A 24,332-nucleotide genomic window follows, 5' to 3' on the forward strand; every position below is an offset into this window, starting at 1 on the left:
CTGTATTTCCTTATTATGCATGCAGTTTCTAAAGCACGTTGATGTACACAGTATACTTGATATCCACATGTTATCCTTTATAGTCATTATATCTCACCGTCTGCATTCCAATTATCAACAACAAACTTGTTATCAAAGGACTGAACATATTCTATAGATATACACTAACGTTTAAGAACCTGGAAGTAGGTCCAGGAAGTCCGAATAGATCAAACATGGACGAATTCTTATGATGTTTATCATTGAAAAGCATTATCTAGTAAAGGGTTTTGGATTCTGATTTTATGATATAGTGATTGTGTTTAACCTGTAGATGTGCACTGAATTGTCTGATACTGCATGGGATCTCTTATAATAAGCGATACAGTGGTATCTCATTACAGAAGTTTGACTCTAAGAAACTTGATGTTTTAGAATACTAAATTTATAAAAAAAACACCCTAAATGCTGTAAACATCAAACTTGCTTGAGATGATACATGTACAGTTGACCTATATTTTCTGCAGTTGATATTCATTTTCCGAATGAGTGATCAAGTTCGGTATTTTCAAGCTTTTTTGATTCAAAATGCCTGTGTAGTCATACATTGAACTTTACTTTCATGATGAAGGGTTCCTTAAATTGATTCATCACTTATATGGATGATTGATCAAGTTATTGGGGGGGGGGGGGGTTAAAAAATTGTCAGAAACTTTAGATATATATCATTGATAGGAAACTAAAATAGATAAATAAACAACCCAGATATACATGGATACACCATTTTTAAAGTTGGAGGTAATTTCAAACCTCGGAGATGACCTTAAAAACGGATTCCCCGTGTCACAGTAGGTGTGATACGCTAACGAACCCTCACTGCTCAATGGCCGTAAAGTCCGAGCATAGACCGAAATTTGAAGCCCTTCACCGGTCTTGGTTACGTCTCGATATGGGTGAATAATTATCGAGAGAGACGTTAAGCAAGATACAATCAATCAAACAACGTGGTGCAGTGTTATATCTAGTTTATGTTTTATTACTTAAAATTGATGTAAACTGTACATTTTCACAGACTAATTGCCCTCTCCAAAACATCTCAAGACGGTTCAAATGTTGATATTGTATCATAGTTAAAGGTATATGTCCTCAAGAAAACTTATACCAACGTATACCTAAAATACAGCTCAATCCAGGACGACACTATTTACCGTGAGAAAGACCAGACTTTGCCTTGTTTAGCCTTTCGTTCTACTTACTATCGTATAAATAGGGAAATACACTCTCCAATAACGAGAGATATAACATATATCAATAGCTACATGGAAATCCAATATTTTGTTGGTTTTTTATGTTGTTGTTTTTTCCCCGACCTATTTTCTAAACTTATGAAAAGTATTTCCCCCTATCATTAGGATTACACATTGCCATATTTAAAGATTATGCAATCACATGAGTTAATGAACAAGTAGGAATCAGTTACCATGGTACACGCATGTTGTTTTACGCCTTATCGGATGATTTTTCACGCATGAGATATATCACTGTAAGTGTTCGCTATCTTTATATCGCCTGTTTTAGGTAAAGTGCCACCAGTTTTGGTTGATGCATGGAGCTCAAGACCTTAGTAATACAGTTCCTTATTATATCAACGCATAATGTGACGTGAAACCTTCTGAAAAGAGCACTTTATCTAACTTCTAAACTACCGTGACCGATAATGAAAGTGGTGCAAAATACGAAAAAAGACTGTCCGTTAGTTCTTTCTTTTCTAGAAGGGGAACTTCCATGTTTTTAACATAGAAGTTTCTCTTATGTACACGGTATCATGGATGAAAAGTGCGTAGGCTCAACATCTTCAGAACAATATATACTTAAAAACAGGTGTACTAGGTGTGCTATTGATATTGAAGTGTAAGAACATATACACAAGCAATGAAAGTAGACTCTCGGATGTCAGAATACTGACCCTACAGTGTACCTTTATAAATATAGAGTAAGTGTTTGCCAATGTCTTAATAGGATATATAGGCATGTGGTACATACAGAAAATACGCTGGATGTATTTCATCGATTATCATTTTTCAATGTCTTGGACTTTTCAATCCGTGTGTTTTGTTGAATTATATCGGAAAATTTATTTGTCGTTACAAGCACAAGAATGGCACCGTCAACTTCCTATATTTATGTTGCAATACTTCATTAACACCTGTACATTTATGGTGTTGATGCACCTCAACTGATTCGATACGCAAGAGATTGTTCTGCGTGTAATAAATTTTAAAACCGAGACAAGCTACTGATAAATGGGTTGGCATTAGTGAAGTTTAAACAATTTTATGTAAAGTCAGCCTTTTATAATGATGTTGTTGCAAATAAAACCTGTCATTAGTCGGATATTATTTAATGCGTTACATACTTTTTGCTAGCCTATTCTTTACATATTGAATTAATTACGGATTACTCCGCTTAGCTGATGAAGATACATAGGACTAATGGCAAGTGCACCATGACCTGTCAACGGCGATGCTTTCCCCTGGGATCTTAGACTGACCCAGCTTCTGAAGTTTCCAGAGTTCAATGTTTGCCCTACTCTAAATTGTTTATTCCATATCGAATGATGCAGTTGATCACTTTTCTTTATCTTCGGTTTTTCTATTGTCGGTATTGTACACACCAAAGGAATTTTTGACATCCATTTGACCGGCCGTGGTAACCCAGTGGTAGAATGTTTGATTTGTATCCGGGAAGCCATGAATCCGAGCCTCGTTGATACTTTAGTCGCGTGGCACCTAAGACACAACTTGTTAGATAGGCTGTGATTACCCCTTCGCCAAACGCTCGACATTTAGAAGTAAGTACAACATATCTTTAGAATACAACATTAAAACGGAGGTCTCGTATCAGGGCAGGCGTTAATACGATAAATAACCTTCACTGCTATGGCCGTAAGCGCTAACATAAGTCTAAATTTGAAGTATTGCACCCAAAACTGGTAACTTCTTCCTATGAGTACGACGTGACGTATAACAAACAAAATAAACACCTTATTGGATATTTTCCACTTATATTAAAAAGTAACTAACTCTAGGTAGATCACAAAATTACACCTATGGTTTACGCAAAAGACGGTATCAGTGAAGGTTCTTTAATATACCAACGCCTACCATGCCACGAGACCTATAACAATTCATAATCCTTTCTTAATCTTAAAACGTCACAACTCGTTGACCTGAGGTTACGAATTTACGGGTGGAGATTGTCCTGTACAATGCAATGTACCATAATGATTAGAAATGAGGAGACACAGGCGTAGCGAGAACAAAATATGTGTACGCCAACGAAAGCTAGGGCATTAGCGTTATCTTTAAGAGAATATATGTTAATATTGAGTGAACAAAGCCCAGTTTGAAATCCTTGTGACCGACTGAAATTAACTTGATTTTGAATTTTCATGTAAGTATTTGATGTTGTATTTACAAACTGTCTAATCTTAAAATGTCGACAGTTATCTCATTTTTCAATTTTACTAACATTAATACTTTTTTCTCGATATATCTCGCTTATAGATCAAATGTTTAATATATTTTTCATACATATTATTGACATTTTTCATTAACCTCAAAGTGTTTTCCAAAATTCACTTCCGTTTGCGAGATATGTCCGATTTCCGTTTTTCAAATGATAATTTGTCTACGCGATATTTTAAACACGATGAAAGATGAATACACAGAATTTGTATGAATAATAAATCTCATATAGTAGACCAGCCCAATGCGGTTAGATTTGCCAGCCGTGACGTTTGTCACCGGAAGTAAAAAATGAAACTTCAAAGTTCAAAATTATATCTTTAAGATAAACATTGCATGGCATAGTTAACTTTCTTTTGCAGTTTCAGAAAATGTTAAACTTATCGGAAGTCGAAACGACAACTTCCAGTTTCTTAATAAAAAATGTTCATAATTGTCGTCTTTTGTGGTCCTATAAATCTCGATTATATTTCAAGTGCTATGAAATGTGTACAATATACATTGAAGTTTAAGATTGGTTTATATATGTTTGTTTTCGTGTGCATGCGTGGGGAATCTCAACTTAAAATTATGCGTTTTATTCTTCTTACTATTTCTCAGAAACTATTTTACTTTCAATTATGGAATCTGTATGGATGATACATTATATTCTTTGAATATATATCTGATATATGTTTGTCATTTTCATGCGTCACTTCCAGTCATCACAAAAAATGTTAGAATATAATTTCTGATAAGAGAACTTGTAATCTATAAAACATTTAACAAAAATGAGATTTTTAGACGTAATAAACACTGTTTGGCTTGGAACTACAGGTGTATGAGAGATATGACCAACAATTCGCTTCCTGTTAGAAGGTCTGCATCACATTTTCCCCATCCGTTTTTGGTGTAAAACGTTTTTTTTTTTTTAAACCTTGAAACTTTCGCGGTTTATAGTGAATATAGAGACAATGAGATTTCCGGGGCACATATTTCAAATTAATAATGGTGGTAACCAACTTCTTTACAAGCATTTTAATGCACCTGACCACTCCATCTTGTCCATGAGGGTAATGATTTTGGAAAAATATTACCATCATACAAACAATCCAACATTAAGCATCCCTTTTCGTAGACAACAAGAAGATCACTGGATCAGAACCTTAGGCACTGTATTTCCATACGGATGCAATGATAATGTGTATGCTGTGGGAAATTTGACAAGTCCACAAGGAAATTACGTGAATGTGATGGGACTCTTTCCCAATAACCAAAGTCAGAAACGCAGTCATGGGCATCGTTCTTATAAAAGACCAAGTATAAATGATGTCACGTTTGATTCATCATTGCCGTACGTCAACAGACAATTAGGTCCACATCATATTCGTACAAAACTTTACTCTGTTTCATTAAGAGTTTTACACACGTTATTTGAAGAAACTATGGCTAGTCTATACTTTGATTTTTCAACACCTGAATATAGACTCAACTCTATGATTATGGATGTTGCCCATCACAGGCTCTTTAAACCAGCACGGACCATGGATGGTATTCCTTCCAAATCATGCCGTCAGTTCCTCAAGCTCCAATTTACAAAAAAAAAGGAATAGATGTCGTCAACATAAGCAACATTTTTCGCCATAAAAGGCTTCAGTCGTGTATTTCAACTTATTTCACGTTCAAGTCTACACCCTGTATTTCCTACTGCTGTTATTCTACTATTGCATCCAAACTTTTTAATTATAAACAAACTTTGCAGTGCCTAAATATAGACCATCTTATACGTAATCAACCAACGTGTTCTTCTTCTTCATCTTCTTTCAGTTGTAGTCCAGCTAGACATGTCATTACTGGTGATGTTGATATAGTTGAATATGAGGACCTCAAATCACTTATTCTAAACGGTCCTAAATACAGAGAAACTCGGTCTTTTAATTGGCGACATAACTTCATCTCTATTATGAAATATGTCGAAGATTATGCCGGACAATGGGCTAAATATGAAAAAGAAGAACTTGATACATTGTCAGATTGGGTGAAAAGGATAAGAGGAATATTAAAATCCCACATTCGACATATCAATACAAAAGCACGTACCATATATCCCTCTGTGTTTAGTAAACCAGAAGTGATAAAAGAATAAGATAGGTTACATGAGGAATATGTTTTGGTTCCACCTGACAAAGCTAATAACAACATTGTCTTTGTTTGTAAGGCTCATTATTACAACTGTATTTTCAACGAACTTGGCATTAATTCCACTTTTGGTAATCGTATTTATACTCCAACTGCCCTTTCAAAACACATTTAATATCCCAGTCAATGGGTCGAATGAATATGAGTTACCGTGCCTATACTGGATTCCTAAACTACATGAAACCCCTTACAAACAAAGATACATTGCTGGATCTAGTAAGTGCTCTACCAAGCCCCTATCTTTGCTCCTCACGAAAATATTAACACCTGTGAAGGAGAAACTTCAAACGTACTGTGCGACTACATATGCCAGAAGTAGTGATAATCAAATGTGGATTCTAAAAAATTCTAAAGTACTTTTAGTAAACTTGAAATCACAGAATTTTTCCAAAATCAATAACATTAAAACCTATGACTTTTCAACACTATACACGAGCATTCCTCACGATAAATTAAAGACTAGACTTTTTGATATCATAGACAGAGGCTTTTTCAACAAACATGGAAAATGGAAATATTCATATCTAGTGATCAGTCATTCAAAAACTTACTTTGTTAAACACCACTCTGAATCCACGCACAAGTACTCTGAAGTTGAAAGAAAAAATATGCTAGAGTTCCTCATTGACAATATCTTCGTGGTCTTTGGTGATCAGGTCTTACAACAGTATGTTGGAATTCCCATGGGCACGAATTGTGCTTCTTTGTTAGTTGACCTGTTTCTATATTCATATGAAGCAGAGTTTATTCAAAACTTCTACGTGAGAACAAAAAAATTATCGCGGTGGCCTTGAATTCGACATTTCAATATATCGATGACGTTTTGTCTATTAACAATAATACCTTTCATTCATATGTCGATTTGATATATCCCTGTGAGCTCGAAATAAAGGACACCACAGAGTCGTCCACCTCTGCTTCATACTTAGATATTTTATTGAAAGTAGACATTAACGGCAAACTGACAACTCAACTGTATGGCAAACGGGATGATTTCAGCTTCTCCATCGTCAACTTTCGATATTTATGTAGCAATATTCCATTATCACCTGCATATGGTGTTTATATATCTCAACTGATTCGATATGCAAGAGATTGTTCTGCGTAAAGTAAGTTTTTAAATCGCGGTAAGCTACTGACAAAAAAGTTGATGGTACAGGGGTTTCAACAGTCTCGATTGAAGTCAGCATTTTGCAAATTCTATGGTCGTCATAACGATCTAGTTCGTCAACACAACCTATCATTGGGCCAAATGCTGTCTGACGTGTTTCATACCGATTCTTAAGCCGTTCTTGGCACACTGATTTTGACTGCGGATAACTCTGTTTACCTGATCAGGATATAGAGCTCACGGCGGGTGTCAACAGGGGATGCTTACTCCTCCTAGGCACCTGATCCCACCTCTGGTGTGTCCAGGGTTCCCTGTTTGCCCAACTATCTATTTTGTATTGCTTAAAGGAGTTATGAGATTGATCACTGTTCGTTATCTTCACCTTGCATTTTAGAGTAAAACACCACCGGTAGTGCTCGTCCACACCAGTTGTAACATATTTTAGATTCCCTCTTAAATCTTGATCACAGGTTTCCCGGTTTTTGTCAAGGCACTACCTCAGATATATTGGAATGGTTCCCTTACGCCAAGAAGCTATGTACCGGAAGTAATGTACCGGATGATCTAATCATTTCTGGTAACGGGTCTCTAGTTTCTTTTTTGTATTTACCCGGGTGATGTGGATATTATGGCTTGCTGCCACATATACCCCTGGGAGTATCCTGTATCAAAGCTGTGGTAAAACGAGAGAAGTGACGTCATGCATACGCATAAAAGATGCAAACTTTACTTACTATGACAAAGAAATCGTACTTATAAAGTGTATCAATTAAAAGACGCAGCTTAATATCCGAGAAATCAAATAAATCAATTTTGAGGGTTTTTTGTCATGACGTTGTGCGGTTCTGTCGTGTTTTGTTTTAAAGACACATTTTATTTCCATTGGGAATACTATGTCAGGAGCATATATATATAGGGGAGTATGTGGATCTGACCCCAACCCCCACTCAACTTACGATTTGAAAAAAAAAATATATAAGTGTCTAATTTATTCACCTGCACTATTTTAAATACAAAGTGTTTCGTGTATAGGTTAGACTCCCTCGACAGATTAGCACTGTGTGGAACATGGAGAATTATTGTGTGAATTCATACATGTCACCCTTCGACATGAGATGCTTACTCCTCCTAGGCACTTAATCTCATGTGTCCAGGGGTCCGTGTTTGCCCAACTATCTATTTTGTATTGCTTGTAGGAGTTATGAGATTGGTTACTGTTCCTTATCTTTACCTATCATAAACACATGCAGCTGCACTCTTCCCAACGGTGCAGCATGCAGCAGGATCAATGTAAAAATGACATCAACTTACTTTTATATTGCACATGCCTTCAACGATTTATTTTTTTTAATCTAAAGTATGTGACACGATTTTAATTATATATCACTGATGTAGAACTGTTGTCCCCAAGTTGGAATTTCCTGATCACATAAGATAAATAATAAAAGATGATTTGACTCTTTTTTGTAAGAAAACAAGTAAAAGAAACATTAGACGCTCCAAACAACTATCGATTCTTTGTCAAAAACAAATTATGTTTGCCAAAAGGCACACTTTTTAATCGTAGTAACCAACGATGGGGGGGGGGGGGGGGGGCATGACAATCGTGGTTATTGACCATGACCCAAGTTAGTCAGATATCAAACGCAATCGAAAGGAAACTTCTGGAAACACAGGCTGAAGTAAGTCGATCCTCAATGTATCAAAAGACCTACTGAATTTACTAGGATAAATATTTCTAAACCTTTTACAGGTTCTGACTTTCCTATATTCGTTTGGTCATGTGTACAACGGTATATACACTATAATTTTCATTTTATTTTTTGCTTAATTTTCCTATTTACTAGACGATATAATTGGATGACAGAAAGGTGTACTAGACTAGTTTTCCAACAGTGAGTATGCGCCCTTCGTGGAATAATATGCCACTATTTGACTTTGACCATTACAGACAAAACCAAAACTCTTGTATAATTGGTACCGTATACGTTTTACATTACGACCCATGGGTCGAGACCTCTGCTGGTGGACTTTTTGTTCCCGAGGGTCTCTACAGCCCAGTAGCTAAGTACTTCGTTACTTGCTTGAAAATACTGATGTATATTTAATTACTGTGATAAAATTTAGAAATTCATTTTAAAAGTAAGGATTATCTCCCTCATGCATAGCTCTGATCCTTAAACGAATTTGACTCCAGTCTTTGGCATTCTCTGTTTATAGTTCTTTTGAATTTCCAGTATTTCAGCTTGAACATCACTGAAGAGACATAATTTGTTGAAATTCGCATCTGGTGCATCAAAATTGGTACCGTATAAGTTTTACATAAGATTTCCGTGGTCTAAAATTGGTTATTTTACCCTTCTAGCCAATAGATGATAAAACGGGGATAACTGATGATTATTTTACTTTCTATGTTGCTAATCCTCTGTTTAATCCACATCATTTACTTTCGTTTTATCCTGTTAATAATTTATTTATATAACTATTACCACGGTGAAGGTTGTCTTTCCTTTAATTATCAAATAGTGTAAGAATGAAGTATGACTTTTTAAAAGGAAGTAAATGACGAATATAAATGTTTACAAACAATGAAGTAAATTACATTTAGCAACTATAATACACAGGATTTCAACAAATATTTTCATGCATGTCCTCATTTTCCCCATGGATGATTAGAATACACATACAATGTATAGTAACGAGAAAATCTCACCTAGTACGGGTTGATTTTTTAACTAATCACCATCGTTAGATAACCCATCCTCATGAGATTAATCAAGTCTATCTTTACTGTTTTGAGAATTGAGAATCAGCCCAAATGCGAATAATTATGACAATCATGTAATAATCTGTTTCCTTGAAAACATATTGCTAACCGAGCTAAATGGGTTAAGATCAGTGTGGCAAGAACGACCTAATAATCGGTATGAAACGCATCAGGCAGCATTTGGCCCAAAGATGTTGCATTAGCAAACTAGATCGGTATAACGATCATCGAATTTCCAAAATGTTGACTTTAACCATGACTATTGAAACCCCCAGTATAATCAACATTTGTTGATATATATATACTCTTCTTGTAAAATTCATCTTAAGTAATTTTCAGAAATCATTATTGCATTGCATGATTATACAGAGGCAGTAAAAAGCTACAGATCTGTAGCTTTCTGGAAAAATGTTGGGACAAACCAGAGCGATAGCGATTTGACTGGCTGCTTAACAGGGCTACGTCAACAAACAAAACATTTGAAGCTGTGAATGTTTGGGTGGCATAGGGAAGAATGAAGGTAAATAAGAATAAAGATTCTTGACTGTAACTTTGGATACTTGCACACAAGTTCAGTTGGAGGATGTGTAAAACGTGTTTTTTTCATATTAAAGTTTTGATAAGGCATTGATATAAGGCATCAACGATGTGCATATGTTTCTGCGTCGTAAATTGTGAGTTTTTATATGGATGGATCTGTACCTCTGTGGTGTATCCTAATAACCTCCCAGAGAGCTACATAATTGCAGCTACCTCGAAAATAATAAGTAAAAAGTGTTGTCTGGAACCTGCAGCTTTTCGGCGGCAAACTTGCAAGCGAAAATAAAGCAAATCTGAACATCAATTACATGATCCTACGAATGGTTATCATGCAAATATTGTAAATTGATGCGCACCTAAATCAAGCTCCCTTTATCTCTCCTCGCCTTGTTCGAATGCCACTCGTGGATTTCATTATTTCCAAAATTACAGAAAATCTGTAAAGGTTTCAATCTATTTCTTATTTCGATTTCGAGAATAAACTCTGAACCCTCAATGTAAATATTTTTGTGATAAAGTAAATTATGCATATAGCGAACATAATTTTTGCGAATTTAAGTGTACTATAATATTCATTTCCCTACGAGAGGAAAATCATGAAAATTGTATAGGATACAGCAACGTTTGGTTATAACGAACTGTTAACGTTGTTCACTGGCTCTCGAAGTTTTATATAACCATGTTTTATTACATACAAAACCCATTTCAATAGATGAATTTTGATATACATACAGGAATTAAACTTTGTTCATAGTTTTCCCTCTGTATATGCATATATAATATCCCCGTTCTCTATATGAAAAGTGAAGACAACGAACAGTGATGAATATCATAACTCCTATAAGCAATACACAATAGAGAGTTGGACAAACACGGGCCCCTGGATATACCAGAGGTGGGATCAGGTGCCTAAGAGGAGTAAGCATCCCCTGTTGACCGGTCACACCCACCGTGAGCTTTATATCCTGATCAGGTAAACAGATTTATCCGTAGTCAAAATCAGTGTGCCAAGAACGGCCTAACAATCGGTATGAAACACGTCAGACAGCATTTCACCCAATATAGGTTGTATTGACGAACTAGATCGTTATAACGACCATAGGGATATACCAGAGGTTGAATCAGGTGCCTAGCAGAAGTAACCACCCCCTGTCGACCGGTCAAACCCGCCGTGAACCCCATATCTTGATCAGGTGAACGCAGTTATTCGTATATACATTTAAACATCAATACATATGTCTCTGTCTCTCTCTGTAACAAAATCCTGGCATTATACTGATATTATACGGGAGAAGTTTCTTAAGTTGTGTTCGCATTAGTTACGAACATTATGAGAAAGGACCGCCTGTATTCACGTGATATAATTCCTGTAAATCAGAACAATTAAGAAATAGAGAACAATGTCAAGTGGAGAGCAGATTGAACATACGTACACGATCAAACATAACACATTGTCATAGGTCTAAAATATACGGCTATTTCCTGTTTTCAAATAAATATGTATATATATATATATATATATATATATATATATATATATATATAAGTACTTTAAGTTGTTTCTAAATCAATATACACGTGTGTATTGTTAAGTGCCTCATTAATTCCCCAATTCATTCCTTAAAATACAAGTTATTTTTTTATATATTAAAGCTAAGACACTGTTCATATTTAGTCTTTGATTACCGATTTACAGTGCACATTTCTAAGCGTTTTAGTTAGATTCAGCACACAAAATGTACCTCCTGTGATGATAATTTTGAATAAAGAAAATAAAATAAAATAATGGGTATTCATTATTTAGATGCGAATGAGAAACGTAGAGGCGAACATTGTGGCCTTTTCTGAGTGTAGAAATCGAACTGAAGATCGTATATGTACATGAAGACTCAAGTTAAGAATCTTTGTTTCTTTTTTCAGATTGGGCAGTTTAGGGAATTTACCCTATAGTATCTATTAAACTGTTGTAAGTGTGAATGGAAGATAATACGAGGTCAATTGGGTGTTTCTGGACTATTTTATGTTGTCATCAACATCATACGAAAAAAATGTACAGTACTACTAAAACGACATTCAAACTTTTTTCTAAATTTAATGTAAACTCACGAAAATTCACACAATGGTACTTGTATAAAACGAACAAGTACCGATGTATCAGATAATTTACAATGTATGGTTCATTTCATAATGAATGAAAGAAAGCAACACCTGAAATTGTCGACATTTTTGCTATTTTTAGATACTTAATTATAGGAAGTGAAATATATGTATATGCTTTTGCATACATGTTAACACTCATTCTCAGTTTTAATGGTTTGAATACAGCGCATGCGAGTTCAGGGAGATAACTCAATGCAAATACTTGTGATTCCATTCATTCTCTCTGTTTGAGTTGATTATGATATACTAACGGGGCTTATCCTAATCATTTATAGGCGGAAAATGGCTTTGGTAAAAATTGAATAAAATTTTGAATTGTTTGATGTTTCATGATTTTTTTAAGTGGGGTCATCATTCGCTTGAATGACTTTGAGAACACTTGAAAGGGATTACGTACTAAGTTTTCGTATTTTTTGTCTGAATCTTCAAAAGGTGGCACCACAGAAGTACGCCATAGAAGGAACCCCAATTCTGTGCTATTTCTACGTTTTGAAATATAAAATCCAAGGCTTTTATATTTCAAACAACATTTCAAGACCGAGAAGGTCACCCTGCCGCATTCACGAACACAATATCTTTATTTGTATTCTACTACCTCTCAGAATTTTAGAAATATACAGCCGGTCGTTTCTCTATAGTGACACGAATTAGGTCACTTCATAACAGCTTCCGAAACGGAATAAACGGCTAGATGGAGTCATAATAGGGGATTAAAGTTTTACATAAGAATAAACAGGAATTTTTCAATCAGCCACATATAGTGCAGATTAAAGTGTGTTTCAATTTTGACACCCCACTCCGAGGGTAAGGAGGGGGCCAAAACAGTGAAGTTTTATGTTGGAATATATGAGGACACATCTTTACAAATCGTCTTCCGAAGAACAGCAGGACTATGATAAGTTGCATTGATATATAAGTATCTTCAGGTAGTCCGAATTCAAGGGTGTTCATTTCAGGTGCCCCGGGTAGGTTGGGGACATAATAGGAAATAAAATATTTATATGGGATTATGCAGGAAATTAGTCAAAACAAATTCTTTTCAAGAATAGGAGGGTCACTCTAAATAATGAATCGTATGAAAATACAAAAGTTGTAGATTCAAGTTTTCTTATGCCCCTGTGATTAAGTTCGGGGGCAGAGGGTTCTGTTTTGTCCTGCCTTTTTAAGAAGCTTTAATATTACTCTCAATTTTTCAATGGTGAGTGATAGGGTTGTCATGTTCCAAATGTGCTTTCCTTGTTAAAAGACTTCTCTTTTGGTTTTAAAGTTTATAATCCTGTAACCCTGAGCTTGGAGTTTGACCTACTTTTAAGAAAATCTAACTGAGGCAATGTCTTCTGAACAATCTAAGATAGGGTTGTTTGTATTATATATATCAATTCTTTAGGCAAGTCCTTTAATTTCATACAATTAATTTGTACCTTGGGATAATGTTTCATGGGCCTTTAGGGCTAGTTTGGAGCCACATTATGGGGTAAAAAATGTTCATGGTAATAAGTATCGAAACAAATCTTTTTAGAATCACAACAGCTGAAAAAAGGTGGCCAAGGTGACTCCGATGAGCGATGTAACCCACGGGTTTATTGTTTGTTGAATTTGCCATTTAAAAATTTGTTTATTAAAAAAAATTGACGTGTTTTCAGGATAGTGAAGTATAAGAAACAGTTATCTATGCTATATTATCAAACACTGTAAATATAGAATCTGTGTTTAGGATAGCGGTCACGCTATAAAATAGGTCTACACTCATGTACATGTACACAACATATAATCAAGTACATGTAAAAACATGAAACCCATATGTTCACAATAGTGTTATGGGTCAGCATAAACCCAATATAAACTCAGCAGACATCAATCACAAACATTCATCACAATTTATTTACAATTATTGAAAGAAAAAACATATCAATATCAAGTTACTAATTTACAATAGGTATACAAAATCAGTGTCGCATGCGGGTTTATTGACCATCTAAATTCCATCACAAGGTATGTAAACTGTTACCAATCAGCTATTATATCCTAAATCAGTCTAAAATCCCAAAATATTATCAAATACTTACGTGTGCTTAATACTACAAAATTTACAGTGAATTTATATTGAAATGAAGTTTCCAGAGTTTGTGTTTCTAGAACATCTTATATTGATCTGACATACATCGTTCTAACTATAGAATGTCTGGAAACTTGTCTAGGTCACAGGTGTCAATCATGTACAAATGTATTACGTGGCAATTTAATCCCACATCTGCAACGCATTCACTGGGAATGGCTATCATTATGATTTATTAAGATACCAAAGTCAGATACATTGAAAATATAAATATAGTAAAATGAACTGCATAGTTTCAGAATATTATTGGCAATTGTTAGCCTCCTGATATTTTGTCGTGATAGTCACATATGTAGACCGTCAATGAGGAAATGTCAAGTGGACAGAAAACAGGAAGTAAATAAAATGAAAGAAATTAGCATATATTTGTCCTGCATTGTATATGCATTAGAAAACAGTTGGCAGCAACATGATCGTGTACTTTGTTTTCTTTGTTTCATTTCAACACGATTGGAGTATAGCACAGAAAGGTGGCTGTAGCGATAAGTATGTTTTTTTCTTCTGGATCTGAAATAATTCAATTCAATGTCATAATGTATAGCGCTTGTTAGATCGATGATGATGATTGTGATGATGATGGTGATGATGATGACGCTGTTATAAAATTTAGAAATTCATTTCAAAATTAAGGATTTTCTCCCTCACGCATAGCTCTTATCCTAAGACGAATTTGACTCCTTTTTTGGTGCACTGTTTTCCCCTATAATAGCTCTAAAACTTCATTGTTATTTCGGATTTCAAACATTTCGGTTGAGCATCACTGAAGAGACATTATTTGTCGAAATGCGCATCTGCTGCATCAAAATTGGTACCGTATAAGTTTTACATTATGACCCCTGAGTCGAGGCCTCTGGTGGTGGACTGTTAGTCCCTGAGGGTCTCTACAGTTCAATAGCGAAGTACTTCGTTACTAGCTTGAAAATACGGATGTATATTTAATTGCTGTTATAAAAATTTAGAAATTCATTTCAAAATTAAAGATTATCTCCCTCACGCATAGCTCTTATCCTTAGACGAATTTGACTCCACGTTTTTGGCACACTCCCCCCCCCCCCCCACCTATAATAGCTCTAAAACTTCATTGTTATTTCGGATTTCAAACATTTTCTGTTGAGCATTACTGAAGAGACATTATTTATCAAAATGCGCATCAGGTGCATCAAAATTGGTACCGTTTAAGTTTTACATGATGATGATGATGGTGGTGGTGGTGGTGCATCGATTCTGATTGGTTTAAGTTTTGCTGATATAAGATGAACCACAAAGTGTGCCGTGATTATTACGATGAAAAATGACCTTAACCTTTTCAGAATGATAGGTGTATCAACTGAAAATTATCAATAAGGAAACTCTTTGCAACAATGCGCTCCATTTATTGGTACATGTATAATTCTCCATTCAGTATTTAGCTAATACTTGATCTTTCCATAACAAATATTAAAGTAATGTCTAAAATCATGGAACTTCACAATTTTGAATTGTATACGAAATTCTAGATCATATCCCCATAACAAATATAGATATCGAGAGTGCATTTAAAATGTGTTCTTCTAGTGAAAAACAATTGTTCGTATTACCAATCTCCGCCATTGAAATCTAGTTAAACTATATCTAACAACAGCTTTAAGAGTAATTCCCGATGGCTTATCATTGATTGATGTCGATGACATGTAAATGAGCGTAATTCATTTATCCTATTTAATGGAAACTGCGATAATCACGAATCGCTGACCAAAATCTGTCATTGATGGGAATGAGTGGGTTGATCGGACACCTTTGGTTAGCGGAGATGATCTGAATCTTATTGAATGATAAAATCGACTATAACAAGAAGTGTTGTGAATGGTTGAAACAAGTGGCTGTCCTTTAACAATGACTGCAATACATGTAAGCGAGCCGTAGACATGTCTTTCTGACAGAAACTTTATATTATAGGTGAAGTAAAACTGTTTTACAACAAATCATTTTTCTATATCTTGAAATATGTAGATGTTTCATTTTAAGTTTCAATAATATAGTTATAATTATATACAATGTAATAATGGATATGAAATATTTGTAGTTCCTCAGCATTAACAGTTGTTCATGCATTTGAAATGGACCTTACAGTTTAAATTCAACAAGGGACACAATCTGTTTTAGATATTAGAGTTTCTTACCTTAATCCAATGATATAGATCTGGCAGCAAAATTTTGATGTTCATAAGCTTAAATGCTGTTTCTCATTCTACTAGCTCAGTGCAAGACATGCGCAACAATCTGCGTATATATCATATATTAAAATATAAATACATTCACTTCCGCACCGCTCTACCAAGAAAGTAATGTGACATTTGAACTCTACCCAACTACCTCTGCTTTATACGAGGGTTAGTGTGGTAGCGACATGTCTTTCTTGCCAGGATATTGCGCATGTGTACGTTTTCAAACAATGGATGTGATTGGTTGTAGTATTATACATAAGAGTAAGAAAAAACATTGACATGTTTACCTACTCCATGTAATTCGGGGTTTTGTAGCTAATGTACACGCTCTGGGTGACATAGTGCGCTACTCTGGGAGTCCCAGAATTATAGTAATCTCAAATTTCATTTAAATCCCTGCTGATTGATTGATTGTATATTGTTTAACGTCTCTCTCGAGATTTTTTCACTGATATGGAGACGTTTTAAATCTTGGATATTTATAATGACATGATTGTGATTGATACATCGTTTGGTATCTTGCAGCACGTTGAATTATTGCGATATTGTTTACTTAGTTTTTGAACAATCTCTTAAAGGTTTTCTTTACATTTACATTTTATTTTTAGTAAAAATGGATGTTGTGCTGAAACAGTTTGGAATGAAGCGCTCGGCAAATGCACAGGTTTGTTGTAGATCCTACAGGTTCTTGAAAGGCCGTAATTTACCTGATATGTCACAGAAAAAAATCTTACAGTGTTTAGTTTGTGGAATTTACATAAACAAATGCATGGATTCATCAAAAGTTTCAGTAATTAGGAGTGTATGTAAGTATGGAGTTGTTCATCGAGACTTCTGGTGCCGTATGGTACATTCATACAATGTCATCCAGAGCATTTCCGGATTATGTATTTGCTAAAAAAAAAAAACCCACCTGAGATCATTGATTCATCAAAATCCTTAATAGTATGCAATTTTGCACTCATTCGCAATTACGTATTAAATCAAAGCACAGTTTGCACTCGTGGGAGTTGTTGAAAGAAAGGAAAATATTGTTTGTATATACTCAGTTTGTAAATAATTATCAAAGTATTTCTGTGGGTTTGTTTTAAATGTGTTATTCATTCTTTTTCATAAAGTTAACATTTAGGCAGTTAAAGTTGGTTCAATGAATTCTTATATTTATTCATTTACTACATGGATATGCAGAGAGACTCTAGTTCAATAGTTTACAGACATTCATTAATTTCGAACCTCTCAAATCAGCTTCGGACTTGCACATATAATGCCTAGCGTGCGATGCTCATTTTCAAATATAAAAGTAAAAACTCTCGTAAATACCTTTCCTATCATTTTGTATAACGAACATTTATTTGTTTATATGTGCTCATGATTTGAAATAAGCTCTCCTGTTTTATTTATTTATTTATTTTTTGAATATAAAATCACATTGTTTGGAGAAAGTTTTCTGGGACACACGTTATAAATATTTCAAACACAACGAGGATGTGAATAGGCCTACGCCAAAGTCCTTGGTAATATATTAATACGCGCAGTGCGTGATGACATAGGGGAGTTGAAGAAAGTTCAACTTAACATTTTTTCTTTATAGATTATTTGATCATCAAATGCTTCTATCGTTATGGAGTCATTTTGATAACATTTATATTGCTAGTATTTCAAACATATTGCTAATTGATTGATTGATTGATTGATTGATTGATTGACTATTGTTTAACTTCTCTCTTGAGAATATTTCACTCATATCTAGACGTCATCACTGCCGGTGAAGGGTTGCAAAATTTCGGCGTATGCTCGGCGCTTATGTCCTTTGAGCATGGGGGATCTTTATCGTGCCACACCTGCTGTGACATGGGACCTCGGTTTTTGCGGTCTCATCCGAAGGATTGCCCCATTTAGTCGCCTTCTACGACAAGCAAGGGGTACTGTGGACCTTTTCTAACCCGGATTAACTTAAAAGAAAAGACACCTCTTACCATACTATAATCTTCAACTACTCATTAATCAATGCGATATAAAATGATTGACAATCTTCTTTTTTTTTCACGCGAAACAATAATAAATTCGTTTCAAACAAATTGTGCTTTCAGTGTATAGTATTTTTATACACATAATACTGTACAAAAGAAATGTATTTTCGACATAGAAAAAAGAGCATTGGAGAACGATTCAGAATTTGACACGGAGGGAAAGCAAGCTTCGAGGCAGTAGATCACAGACAATCCCAAAGAGCAATTTATCTTCACCTGTACAATATATCTTTCTCTCCTTACCTGAAGCTCTTTTGCACTTCAAGCAAACACGAAATGGGTCTTTAGAATATGTGCAAGGATTAGATTTCAACATTACGCTTATTCAATTTATCAATTTTCATTTGTATTCCACTCTCATTTCCATCAATATTCCCCGCCGTTTAAATAAAAAATACTGTATAAATTTATAAATCATGATTCATACAAGCATTGTTCACAACCGCAGCGCATTCATGAAAAAATGGCTACCATCAAATTGGAATTTTTAAAGATATCAAAGGCAACAATATTAAGGATGTAAATGTTATCTTTTATTCATAGCTTGGAAATATTGTATTGATTCAGCTCGTTAATGCAAAACAGGAATATGTTTCACTCCCCATTAATACTTACAACGGTCTCGGTAATTCAAGGGCACAGATACAAATCTAAATTCCTGGGGAGAATTTCAGAACCAGATAAAACCGGTAAAATAAAGGATAATGGATTATAAATAATGCTATTAAATGATAAAGAAAAAAATAATTACAACGGATTAGATTTCTTATGACAATAAATTCATGATAACGAATTGGAAATTGAATGTTGATGGATTCTAAGTGGAGTTCTCTGTCAATCCCTTTCAACGCATGTTGATTCTGATGCACTTCTTTTTACAAAAGGGTCAAGGTAATTCCGAAGCAAAAAGTGTGTGGCATTTATTTAAATGACAGTGCACAAATCAAACTCAAAATGTGCCCAATCAACAACATATTTTTTTTATCTTACTAATAGAATGCATGTCTGGATACATTGGCCAGTACTGCAATGAAACCTGTGAATATCCACGTTACGGTAGGCGCTGTATGAGGAAGTGTGACTGTGAACAGGACAGATGTAACTTCATGATCGGATGTCCCAACTATGGTTAGATTAGCATGTACTCAATGAAGGGATTTTTAATAAGTATTATTTAAAGGATACGGTACATTGGTTCTTTTGATAAATCAAAGATAGCCACCTAATGAATGTTACTTCTGAAACCTTGGTAGTCATAGAGAATACATTTTGCAGAAGGAAAACAACACGAACCTTTGTTTGCCATGGTAAAAAGGAATGTTGATACATTGTTACTGTACATTTTAACAACACCACTAGAATTTTACATTACAAATGAACATTTCAGAGTCGTCAACGACGTTAAAACAATCAAGCTTCATCTATCGAGAACGACAAACGTCAGCAGGTGCGTATGCTAGGATATCGTCAAAATAAAACATGTCGTTTTTTCTGTAATGGTTAGTTTTAAGAATTGTCTTAAAATTAACATGTTTTAATAACAAAACGCTTCCATGTTACATTTCTTGTCACCAAATTTGGCACGTTCGGTGAGATGAGGTGTTGTAACACATATCTGTCTACACTCTACTTGATCATCAAATAAATTTTGATTTTTAAAAGTCGTCGAGCAAGGAAATAGGGGGTGGGAGTGTTTTCAAGCTGCGAATTTACTAACTCAAATTTTCAAATCTATCTTATCCATGATGTAATGATATCTAAAAGGCAATTAAATGCGTTTTAAGATAATGTTCTGAATTCGATTCAAAATGACAATAAGCAAATATTGATGAATTTATCAAGGTTAGGGTGTATGTATGTTTTTATTTTTGAACTACTACATGTGCCAGTTAATGCGTAGGGATGTGCAGCTTGAATACATGTGCATGCCTACACTATTTACATTGATATAACAGACAGAAAACTCGGGAAAATTAACATAACAAATTACCGTGGTTAAGTGAAGTAACCCAATGAATCAAAGTGGATGAAAACCATAGTCAATTCAGTGTCCACAATGCGTGTAAAGACAGGATGCGTTTACATAATGGATGCGTTTACAGACATGATACGTTTACAGATCATATATACAATAACAATTGTTAATGAAATATCAAGTGGAATAAAAGGGAAGAATTTAGTTTGCATTCGTTGCGTGAAATTAAAATGTTCTCTCTGTGGTGAAACCATTTAACATCAGAAGAACGACAGAGACTCGTCAGCGGGATCGTATGAAATGAAATCAGAAAGTCCAACATTTTAAAGGTATTTTGATACCAAACATGCAGCGAAAATAATTGTGTTTTTACTATCCCAGCTGTCAGTGTTGACATTCAGGAGAATATAACGTGAAATGAGAGTGTAAGTGTTCTTATGATGGATGCTTGGAATGAAAATGTTTCTGATTTTAAGGAGTAGATTAAATAATTAAACAAATCTTGAGTTTTATTTTCTGTTTCTTGTTAATAAATATCAACAGCTTACCCCGATCAACTTTGAATTATTGTATCTGATTATGTCAGATACACGCACTGTATGAATATCTGCAGTCCTGCTCCAATACTCAGTAAACTCCAAATTTTACCATTTACCCGATGCTCAGCTAAATGTAATTTGATATAAGAGTGAAGGCTGAACGGGCACGTGAAGATGCATTATACTTATGGTATACACACACTCACACATACACATACATACACAAAAAACACACGCGTGTGTGCGTGCGTGCGTATGTGTGTGCGTGCGTGTGTGCGAGCGTGTGTTTGTGTGTGTAACTCTTAAATTATTTTCTTTATAAGGCCACATAAGATGAGATTCTTATTTTTGACAGAAGTTCGGCAAAAAAAGAACACAACACACAAAATGAACTAGCAACGATACGCAGTAGCTTTAATGTTATAACAATATGATATATTGCATGACAGCAGGTGCATATAAGTTGGATTGTATCCATTCATTTGTGATACAAGATCAGTAATAAGGCAACATACATTTGTTTGGGTAACACACTGCATTGTACATGTAAGTGAACTAGGCAGCAGGTTACAATGCAGAGAATCGGGAAGACATACTGAAACATACATGTACATTTTTGGAATTCATTTGTAATAAATCTATCAATACATATGGAAATTTATTATATGAATAACATCGTTGCTTACAACAATTACAGTCCAAGATTGTTAGACACATAGCATCGTTCTGTGAGTGGATTGTTAATGCATCCATCTTTCGCCGATCCCGACCACCACCGTCTATGACTCTTACAAATCCTTCGAAGCACACAAACCATAGCTCCACCATATTTCACATTCTGTAGTCCATAAACCTAAATGTTTTTGACAGTTCCTGTAAACGCTTTGAGGAAAATCTCCCGCATTCTAGTATAGGAAACAAGTTTACCAGTCACGCATCTCGAAACCATTCTCAAGAACTTCAACATCAGCTGTTTTTAATTTGTAAACAATGTTAAACTTTTAAATGATGCAACAAAGCATCATTAAGCCCAAATGGCATCTCTCATATGACTTCTCACTTAAAGAACATGCCACACAAATCTTTATCAATTATCAGAATTTGTATCAAACAACAAATTTCAAACAACATTCCCAGCTTCCATGCCAAATAAATAACAGCATGTACAAAATGGGCAATCAACTAAATTGTCAAATGACAGAATTGCATATACGATAATACTGGAAATGAAAATGAAAATAAACAATTAAGATTCATACTAGAAAGACATAATTGAATAGTAGGAAAGCATCGATCTCTCCCAAAAGCATTCTCTGAAACCAAGCATAACAATTGCAAGCATTCTACATTTTAAATCTTCTATACTGAAAATAAAAGATTTCAATTTACCAGATCGGTGAATTCTTTCCCAACAGGAAGATTTCTCCTCTTAACAATATGTGCTTTGATAATATTTGAAATTAAAATAAACCAAAAAAAAAGCGAAGACTCTTACAAAGGAACTATCTGCGTGCAAAACCCTCTACATGTAAATATATATTCTAAAACTCTACCAATCAAATAATTTGAAGGAACTATCCAGGCATTCCAGTTTTTCCATTTCAAGGTAAAATTATCAACTGCAAAGGAGCAACATTTTCAACTTTTGCATTATAATCCCAAGTAAATACATTTATGCCGTAAGGACCCCATGAACGATAATTTCATCAAATATACTTCGAGTTCTCCCCCAATCACCCAATCATCATAATCAACAATATGACTTAGATAATCTGTTGATCATTCATCTCTCTGGGAATCCATTATATCTGTAAACGGATTTTATATTCTAGAATTTAAAACAAAATCATCGCAATTTCTTGTCATTTCATAATCCCCCCTTTTTACAATAGATACGACATTTGTAAATCTGTGAACCATTTAATATTCTTTATTTCTAGAAAAGGAAAAAAAAGAAGCACAAGACCCTCTCTACGGTCACTATTTCTTTTCATGTGGAGCCCTTCTTTCTCTCCCTTTTTTCAGATACACCATAAGAAACCTGTATGTGCACAATAATCATCAAATCACGTCTCATTTGCGTTATAGTATAAACAATCCGATTGGAACATGAAATATACTTCATTTTTCTTCCATTAATGTTATCTAACATATTTCCCCATGCTGAAATGAATTGATACTTCTTTCAGATGAATACGTCATGCTATTCCAGGATGTTGAAGATAACGTATCAATGCTACGACATCTAGTCGCAAGATGAGAAACAGTGCCAATAACAATAGACATAGAAATTACCATACCAACCAAACTAACAGTACGCCTTACTCTCCGTGTCTGAAAGTTTGCTTAATGTTCGTGTAGGGACATGGATGATAAGTGCCCTGTTCACAATTCAAATATATGACTTGAAATTCTATCTTTTGACAGGGTATCCACATACAATATAGACTTTTAAGCCTTTGGTATGAGACCCGATAAACCATATTTGAGTACATTTCACATGTTTTTGCACAGTGACATGCAAAACCGTTATCTAAACCCATCAAAATGGTCGCCCTGTCTACGTCATTTCTTGATCAAGCCCTTAGTAAGCTCGGCTAAAATGTATGATGTAAAAGTAAGACCCAACGGCAAAACATGGAACTGAAAATGACGCGTAACACTATCAAAATTCCAAGCAAATCACAAGAATTTCCTTGAATCTAGATTGAATCTTCTTTTACCACTGTAATCCACTGAAACTGAAAGAGGATTAATAGGAAAAGGCACTGCGTATTCGTCTGAGATCAAACCATTGTCTTACAGATCTATAATCGCACCTCGTACAATTTCGTCCTCCTGTAGAGCAAAATTGTTGTTCTTGGAAAATCTACCTTGTAGCAACAAAAAAAAAAAAAAAAAAAAAAAAAAAAAAAAAAAAAAAAATACGGAATCTTGTAATCAAAACTAAGTGTATCAAAAATAAACCTGCGTGCATTAATGTTTTTCCAAAACTGAAAATTACCTTTTTAACGATCCTTACAAAAACTTTACCGTTTTCTTTGTATTCATGAATAACAATCATCAAATTGTAAGATATCAAAATAGACATTTCCGTAGAATATGCATCAGATCAGATTCTCTTTCCGTCCTATTTGCTCGGGTAGAGTAATCAGTTTTCCACAGTGAAAACTTCTGGTGGCGAATCTCGGATCCGACATTCCAGG

At 34.7% G+C, this 24,332-nt stretch overlaps 1 protein-coding gene across 1 annotated transcript; it reads left to right on the top strand.

Annotated features, from left to right (window-relative positions):
* The first annotated feature begins 14,786 nt into the window (after positions 1-14,786).
* On the top strand, positions 14,787-20,088 carry LOC130046615 (uncharacterized). Its single transcript, XM_056161010.1, has 4 exons — positions 14,787-14,864; positions 17,191-17,246; positions 19,609-19,740; positions 20,000-20,088. The coding sequence occupies exons 1-4, from the start codon at positions 14,788-14,790 to the stop codon at positions 20,086-20,088; spliced, it is 354 nt and encodes a 117-aa protein (XP_056016985.1). The 5' UTR covers position 14,787.
* Positions 20,089-24,332: the final 4,244 nt, after the last annotated feature.

Source organism: Ostrea edulis, chromosome 3 (assembly GCF_947568905.1).
Source record: "Ostrea edulis chromosome 3, xbOstEdul1.1, whole genome shotgun sequence".
In the NCBI taxonomy this organism is placed as follows: domain Eukaryota; kingdom Metazoa; phylum Mollusca; class Bivalvia; order Ostreida; family Ostreidae; genus Ostrea; species Ostrea edulis.